The 8,615-nt window shown below is 39.0% G+C and overlaps 1 protein-coding gene across 1 annotated transcript in view; it reads left to right on the top strand.

Moving 5' to 3' along the window:
• Positions 1-560: 560 nt before the first annotated feature.
• The window catches only part of clmna (calmin a), a 31,310-nt gene continuing 23,255 nt past the window's right edge, over positions 561-8,615 (top strand). Inside the window, exon 1 of the mRNA XM_044143200.1 lies at positions 561-894. Coding sequence (XP_043999135.1) covers positions 810-894 — 85 coding nt within the window. The 5' untranslated portion in view covers positions 561-809. The remainder of the gene's footprint in view (positions 895-8,615) is intronic.

Here is an 8,615-nt window from a genome sequence, read left to right as displayed (position 1 = left end):
AAAACTGTCACTCAGGGAATAAATGATGTTTTCTGGATTTGTTTTGTATTCCCATCATGTTTGTCTGCTTTCACGCTGTAATATTAAACCAGAGCTTCACAATAACTCAATAATTACAGCCTGTGTTTGGAGAAGATCATTAAACCCGTTTTGCACTGTTAGACTTTTAAGTTCTCACTTTTGGCCATTGTGTTGCAGGGTCATTAAAATTCTTATTTATTATCCATAAATGCATAATTGAGCTATTGATTTTCCATAAATGTATTTATGCTGAGTCTCAAACAAAGTTTTATTGTTGATGAATCTATTAATTATAATATTTGCTGATCTGATGCTGCAGGTTTGGTTTTGGACTTTTAGACTGATAAATGTAAATCACCTGCTGCAGATAATTTCTCAACTATAACTGCAGCAGCGGTTAGCACTGTGTGTGTGTAGGTGTGTGTGTGCTTGTGTGTGTGTGAGAGAGAGAGCATCTTATGGTTCAATGCATGTGTACGTGTGGCTAATTCTCGAGTGTGTGTGGGTGCAGGAAGGCGGAGGTGGATCTGGGGGGCGGGGCCTGGATCAGCTCCATCCCACCTCGGGAACACCAACCAGGTGCAGCGGCTCCTTCCTCCTCCTCCTCCCGGAGCTCGGTGGCTCTGAGCGCGGTGCAGAGACGGAAGAAGCCGCAGTGTGGAGCTGGGATGCGGGTGTTCTGATGTGAGCGTTCCGCTGTGTCTCTGTGGGCCGGCCGGATACCAGACTGCAGCCTCCTGCGGCCGCAGAGCTCCGTGTCCCTCCCGGATCCCCAAAGCGCTGTCCGGATGGCTGGACACCGCTGGGAGGACTGGTTCGAGCGGGAGGAGTTTATCGGACATATCAGCGACATCCGAGTGCAGAACCTGCAAGGTAGGAGGATCTGGGTCGGTACCAGGACAGTGGAAAGCGTGCATGGGGAAGTTTAGTTCAGGATGGAGCAGGGGGACCAAACAAGAGGAGCGGCTGAGCTCTAGGAGCCTCCTCCTCCTCCTGAGGAGCGCGCAGCTCCCCGTGCACCGTGCGTGACAAAGTTTGGAGGTTCGGCCCAGTGATGGAGGAGTTCTGGTCATTCTTCCAGACTGAGCTCCCTCCCCCTGCGTGTCCCGATCAGAGAACCAGGCCGGGACCAGGGCCAAAATAAACCACCAGGGTCCCACAACAATAATCCGCTGCACGTGACCTGTTTACTAATTTATAAGCCATAGATCGATATGCGACCACCAGTGTGGACTGAAGGTATCCCTCCGCAGCGCATGGGCGGAGGGACTATATTTACATCAGGTTTAGTTTTAGAAAAACAAAATAAAAGCTCAGAGAACAAAAATAATTAAATATTTATAATAAAAGAATGATTTAACTGTTAAAGAAGCAGCAGAAGCTAGCATATATTAAATTAAACATCATTATTAATATATTCATTTTAACAATAATTTGATGTAATTGACCCATCGGGTTAATACTTTTGTAAAATGTATTTATTATAGTATTTTTGCGTCAGTATAAAGCATAAAATCCTATTTAGTTAAGAGTAAATATTTAATCTAGGCCTCATAAACTTCATAAACAATGTCAGGTTCCTTCAAAATAAAGGTGTGGTCCTTTCGGTATAAAATATTTGTCTAGTGATCTGATTTTCAGAGACTTTATATTTCGGTGCTCAGGGTGAACAGCTGTCAGGTGCAGCTGAGCCTCGCTGAATGACTGAACCGCCTTGTTTTTTCACGGTGGTTAATGAAGCTCAACAAACACAAACTGATTTGAAACTTTTATTGGAAACCAGATTTATCTCTACTCTGTGGCAACTTGAATGTACAAATAAATCCTGATAATTTTAGTCGTGTTTAACCTGCAGAGACTCCATCCTTTCTGAACAGAGACTGAGTTAGGAGGGGGAAAAACTCAGTAATCTGATTTCTTTATTAAAAAATAACACTCCTACATTGGCAGGGATGAAGTTTGCTTCAGAGAAAACACAACGTGCTTTGATGAGTGTTACACTGAGCAACTATTGCTATGGAAACATACAAACTGAGCTTTCACACAGTCCTGAATCAGAGAACGTTGGATCATCTTAAAGATAAATCTGGAGTCAGACAGTATAACAAAGGGCTTTCTTTGATCCGACGTCTTGTTTGTGGACGTTACCTGAGCCATGCTGCGTGTTGAAGGATTACACCTCGACCCCAACACTGCCTCAGACTTCAACCCAGACAGTTCAAACGACGCAGAAAATCTGCGTTGAGGTGTTTCATTATTCTCCTGAACATGTTTGGTGCTTTTCTCTCTCACCAGGTTAAGACGTTTTATTTCTTCTATCAAAAACAGGTGTTATTTTTTATTTTTATTTCTTTGTAGGTCATAATGTCCTATTTGGTGCAGTCTAGTGTCAGCCAACTGCTATTACATCATTTTGCATAATTTGGAATTTGTCCAATTTTCTCATTAGGTGTTTCTCATTTGTAAATCTTCCTGTTAGTCGTCAGAACTCAAAAAAGGTAGAAAATTCAGGCTGAACCACCAGCTTTAACATTTTTCTATAATAAAATTATTGAATTTGAAACAAAATCAGCTGAAGAATTTCCAATTTATATGACTTATAGATATAATCTGCACTGCTATTTCTGCTGTTCTTACATGTTGGATCACCAGAGAGAAAAGTTTGAAACACGAGAATTAAAAAAAATCAGAGTAAGGAGATGTGGCTGTAACAGCCTGATAATACAGAAGACAATCACATTTAACATTTTGTTAATGTTACAACCATAAAACTCTGTTTCTTCACAGGATTTTAATACTAAGTAGTTCTATAGAGATATGGAATAATAAGAGTGGAACTAATTGGTTGGACCTAATTGGTCCACTGGTTTCAGTGGATTTTGCTGTGAGGTGTCACATTAATGCCACACCTTTTTGATTGTCTTGTAAAATATTTTGAAAACAATTCACATAAAATTGGAATACAATGTTTTGAAGTTTGTGTTTGTAGCATGACAAAAAGGAAAAATGCAGTCAAGGTGTGTGAAGACTTTTTGTCAGCTGTATAATGTACGACATATTTAGTCAGATTTAGCTGCAAATCCATTATATGACCAAAGATGTACTTCTGAGCCAAACTCGCTCTGCGCCATCCGTTAATCAGCCAGCAGTTCCTGTGTTTACTTTGCCGCAACTCTTCAGTAGTCCAGTCAGTGTTCAGTCTGTTGTTCATCTCCTGGTTGATTCAGCACCCACAGAATAAAGATCACTTCTCAGTACTTAAGAACAAAGACTTTTCCATTTTCTATTAAAATCCAAATTACTTCCAGACATTAAATTTGATGCCTCAGTATGTTGTGTGGGTTTTACTTCATAAATAAAGAAGCAGAGTTTACAATGCTATAAATGTAGATTTGATTCTTCGTGCAAGATCTGCAACACAGCTTTAGTTTTTCTGCAGTATTGGGTTATTGACTGGTTGATGGTGCAGGAATCTGTATATTGATCTCATCACTTGTGTTTTCTCTGCGCAGTGATGTGTTAAACAACGCCATGAAGCGATGAAGCAACACCTTTAATTTGTCAGTACCGCTTGGTTTTGGCTGTACATAATTTTTGTAGCTTCAATCTGTAAAATGAGGGTTAGACAGGTTACTCATTATCAGATGAAAATATGGATCTGGTGTGATGGCTTGCTTGGTTTCATCAAGTGCTGAAGTAAATAGATGCTGCAGTTTGTTTCAGATTGAGCTTGGGATGTGTCAGCCCTGTTTGTAATCATTGTTTTTCAATGGAAAGGCATCAGATTCTAGGCCCGTTTGATCCAAACATCCCTGATCTGTTCCTGTGAACTCGGGTTTTGACGATTCCTCACAGTGTGCCTCTGCAGCTCTGTGGGATGAAGCATCTGATGAGTGGATAGTGAGAACACTGACCGGGGGATTGTTGCATAACACAACGAGTCGAGGAAAAGATCAGAGCTGAACGCATCACACATCCCACACAGATCTGCCTCCCACCTCCGAAGCTGCAGGAACCGGAGGAGCGATCAGAATCCAAACCGAAGCTCACACTGCGTAATGTTCAGATAAGAACTATCAGGAAAAGCATTTGTGCATTATAAAATGTTTCTATAAAGATATTAGAGCCATTCATGAATAATTTGATGCTCACAGCTTCACCTTATTTTGCTTGGAAATTATTATCTAGGAGAAAAAAATACCTACAAGTTTTAAGTCTGCAACTAATCACAGGGATAAACAGTGTTGTTTTTTTCTTTTAAGCAGGCAGTTAAAGTGTGAATCTCATACCAGCTACTTGCTGCCTCATTTCTCTGTGAACTAACCGATGGTGTATGAAACCGCTTTAATGACTGCCTGATACTAATTACTTAGGCAGGAGGAAACAATCCTGAAATAAAAAAGCTAAACATAATTAGAAAGAAAACCCAAAACATGATGCAATAGATGTGCACAGTGGATTGTGAGTAGACTGTGGCGTCTGAGTGCATTGCTCCTCATGTTTCTGTTGAACTTCATGAACTCAGACTGGTTTGATTATTTTTCTTTTTCTGATACTGATCTGTATCTTTTGACCTGTTTTTGTTATTATTTTTATCAGGACAGTGAATCTGATCCATGAGTTCAGCTGCGTGTTTATTTTCAAGTGATCTCTAACTGACTTATTGTCTGCATTGTGTCTAAAGTTTAGGGTTAGTATAGCATGGATGCCATTACATTTTGTTGCTTTAAGGATTTTGTTTTGCATTATATATTTAGATGAGTTGTTGCATTGTTTTCAAAAAGGATATATTACACTGTTTCTTAAAGAATTTGTCAGATTAATACTTATGAAGTTATTCTGTCAGATTCTTGCATTGTCTCCTTAGAGAAGTTGTCACTATTGTATGTTTTATTTCCTTTTGAGAAGTTGGTGCAGTACTTTATAAAACAGGATGCTAAAATGTTTTCTTTGGTCTTGTTTAAAAATTTGATACATTATTTCTTTAAAAAGCTAGATTTTCAGCAAAGAGGAGTTCTCACATTGCTTATTTAGTTCTTTAAAGACGGTAATTGAAATGCCTTGCTGCTGAAATGTGCTATACAAATAAAATTTGATTTGATTTTGATTTTTGATTAAAATCATTGTAATCTTCTCAAAAGGAAGGTTAAAATGTAACAGCTGTGTAAAAACTTTGTTTGGAGAAGCTGTTACATAATTTAATTCCTGCTGTAGAGAAGTTCTTTCATTTTTAGAGGTGTTGTTACATTGTTACGCTACCTTCTTAGAGGAATTGTTCCAGTTTTAGTTTCTTCTTAAAGAATTTGCTACATTGTCTCCCAGAAGAGTTATTATATTGTTACATTGTATCATCAGGAGTTGTTACATCAGTTACACTGTATCTGTAAGGGGTATTATGTTACATTTTTATAGAAGTTTAGATATTGTTATAGTGTTTCCTTAGAGGAGTTATTATGCTGCTTTTTTAGATAATATTTTTAATTTGACATTGCCTCCTTAAAGGGTTTCATAAAAGGCTTTTTTTTTTAGCTGAAACTCTCTCCTGTTTAGAAGAATTTCACTGATGGTGGTAAAAATAACCTTGAAGCAGAACATCTCCCACTCACACTCATTACTTCATCATCTGCTCCTCTTCCTCCCTGTTGCCAGATCTGAATTAGAACGAACACTTCATTCAGATTTTGACTTTAACGTCGTGCTGTTACGAGTCTTATCGCTATTTATCTGAGTTTGGATGAATAACAGTCATTTAATACTGCACCGACCTTTGGATAAGTGCAGCACGGTGATGAAAAGGCTGGACAGTTAACTGTGTAATAAAGGAGACATATTTCCTTTGATTTGAAATTCTCCTGCAGCTCTTTGAGTTTGTTTCTTCTTAGCTTTGTATCGTTCTGTTCAGAACCCGATCCGCCATGTGGAGCCTCAGTTGGTGGCCTGTTCCTCTGAAAAGGAAGATCATGTTCATCAGGTTCAGAGGCAGGAACACTGAGTTTTGTTTTTGTTTCTGCTGTCTGTGTGCACCCTCTGCCAGTCATACGTGTCCAAGCAGAAACGTGTCAGGATTCCTGCAGAGTTCAGTCAAACTATCTGCACATGTGCAGAAAAAAAATGATGACAACACAACTCTGATGACCTCACCTGTTTCGGACTTGGTGGTTCTGTGCCATTCACTTCTGTTCAGATCGGGTTAAGACTGATGGAAGTATTGATCTTTGATCAGACAGAAAGTTCAGAACTACATCTGAAACAACTTGAATCAGTTTTCAAACGGCTTGAGTGAAGAGCCTCTTCAGGTTAAACTGGTTCTGTTGTCGTCCGGCTGGATTCTGACCCAAACTGCTGTGGCCTAGTGGAACTTCAGATGAATAAAGTGTGCTGAGTCTGTGACGGTGACTTCATTTCACTATTTCCTATCCTAAAATACCTCGGCCCTCTCAGAAAGGTCACTGGTCTCTTTGTGTCTGATGTCAGGACGCCGAGCTCACGGCTGGACTGGAATGCTGCTTTTTATGAGAAGCAGGTGGTTTCAATAAGGCCTGAGTGCACACACACACACACACACACACACACACACATGTGCGCACACACATGTCCACGCAACCCCACACACATGTACGCACACCCCCACACACACGCCCACACACACACACTTGAAGCTCTGTGAGGCCTTAGTTTTTGAAAATACATGGCAGAGCTTCACTGAGCACTTCTTGTCAACGTTTCATACTTTTATTTGTTTCCATGACAACATCTTGACAAGACATCTTAATTGTTCTTTTATTGAGCCTTACTCCTCTTCTGCTGTTTGTCCATCACTGTGTGAAAAACCTGCCAACGCTACAAGGAAGCGTTGACTCGTCCATGTCTCTGTTTTTGTGCAGTTCAGGTGAAGATTTTCCTTTTTATGAGAAATAACATTTTATGGCCTTGTGCCTTTTTTGTAAACACTGTTTGTTCTCGGCTGAAATTTAATATCCGTTTAGGATTTGAATTTCTTTTTTTATTTTTTTAGTTCTATTAAAAGCCAAAAACAAATTAAAACCTTCTGTGTCGGCTCTGCTGTGTTTGTGCCGGTGTGTAGCTGGTGAGTTCAGGTGCTGTGGGATAAAAAAGGGAAGGCATATGGTCAGGTTCACACTTATCTGGAAGTTTATTCATTCAGCTCAATGTTTAACTGGCTTTCAGCTGCGTTTGAGATTAACTGTGTTTTTTTTTTTTTTTCGTTTTTGTGATGAAGATACTTTACATTGAAGCAGGCAGTTCAATATATATATAAATGTGATATAGTATGTTATCATTGTGAAGCATGATCTATATCAAGGTGTTTAAAATTTGTGTTTATCTCTAATAATTTGGAATGCTTCAATGCAGCTATACACTGTGAAATTTTCTTCCAAGAGCAAAACCAAAGCAACGACATTAGAAATTGTTTTACCAGACAATCCAACAGCAAATTAGATTTTTTTTAACCACTTCAGTGTCAAAACAAAGCTGCAATGCATCCATATGTCCAAACATGCAGAAACAGTTGTAAAATGCAACCAACTTGCCCCATTATGCAGACCTGCTGCTGTTCATTAGATGGACAAATATATCTTCTAAAAAGCAAGTCATAATGCAAATGCAAACCCCTCTGACCAAAAATCAGACCCCACAAATGCTAAACTGAGACAAGGCCTCAAAATTATTTGCAAAACAACTACATAAAAACAGCTGGCACAGTTTGATAGAGGATTTATTGGTCTAAATACTCTTGTGCTTTTTAATTTAAATTTTTTTATTTTACATTTAGACTTTAGGTTTAAAATAAAATAACATAATGTACAAACAAACTCTGAAATGATTAAAGCATTATGAGTCAATTTAAGGCCTGTTCCAAAAGAATCGTGACCCAAAGAGGCAACAGTGCAAAGATGAGACCTAAAGTTGTTATAAAAATCAGCCATTTTGCAATGGTTGCAAAGGCAATTAATAGCTGAAACTCTGTAACTTTATACATGTACAGCAATAAATCGCCTCCCAGCCTTAATAGTGACTAGAGATGTGGCAACAAAACAACTAGAGGCCAATTTCCTTTTGATTCTGTAATCTTGTAATTCCTTTTTTTTTTTTTTTACAAACTTGTTAAAGAAATTTCAGCATTTTCTTCTCTTCATATCTAGGAAAAATATCCTACTTAGTCAAAATGACAAGACCTTGAAGGAAACCAGAAATTTGTATTTGTTATCAAAAGATTGATCAGTACGCCCAAACACAGACTCTGAAACTGAACTTTTAGATTTTTATTTTGGCTAACTGAAGTGATTTCTTCCCTTCTGTGTTTTTGAGGAAATGCTCTGAGTTTGACCTTCACTACCTGCTCTGCTTCATCTCAGCCTGAACTGCTCATTTTGTGTCTGCAGAGGAAGTTCACCTGCGAGCATCTGGAGCTGATCCCTTCGTGTCTCGGAGTTTCCCCGTTTAATCGCCGTAACGAGCTGCTGCTGCTGCTGCTGCTTTTTGATAATGTGCAGAACAATTTTAGCCGCAGAGCTCTCAGTCTGATCTGACCTGATCTGATGTGACGGATCAAACGGTTACCTTACGGTGAC

This window comes from Gambusia affinis, linkage group LG16, assembly GCF_019740435.1.
Source record: "Gambusia affinis linkage group LG16, SWU_Gaff_1.0, whole genome shotgun sequence".
Taxonomy (NCBI): Eukaryota; Metazoa; Chordata; class Actinopteri; order Cyprinodontiformes; family Poeciliidae; genus Gambusia; species Gambusia affinis.
The sequence above is the reverse complement of the archived record's forward strand: the minus strand, read 5'-3'. Positions and strand labels throughout refer to the sequence as shown.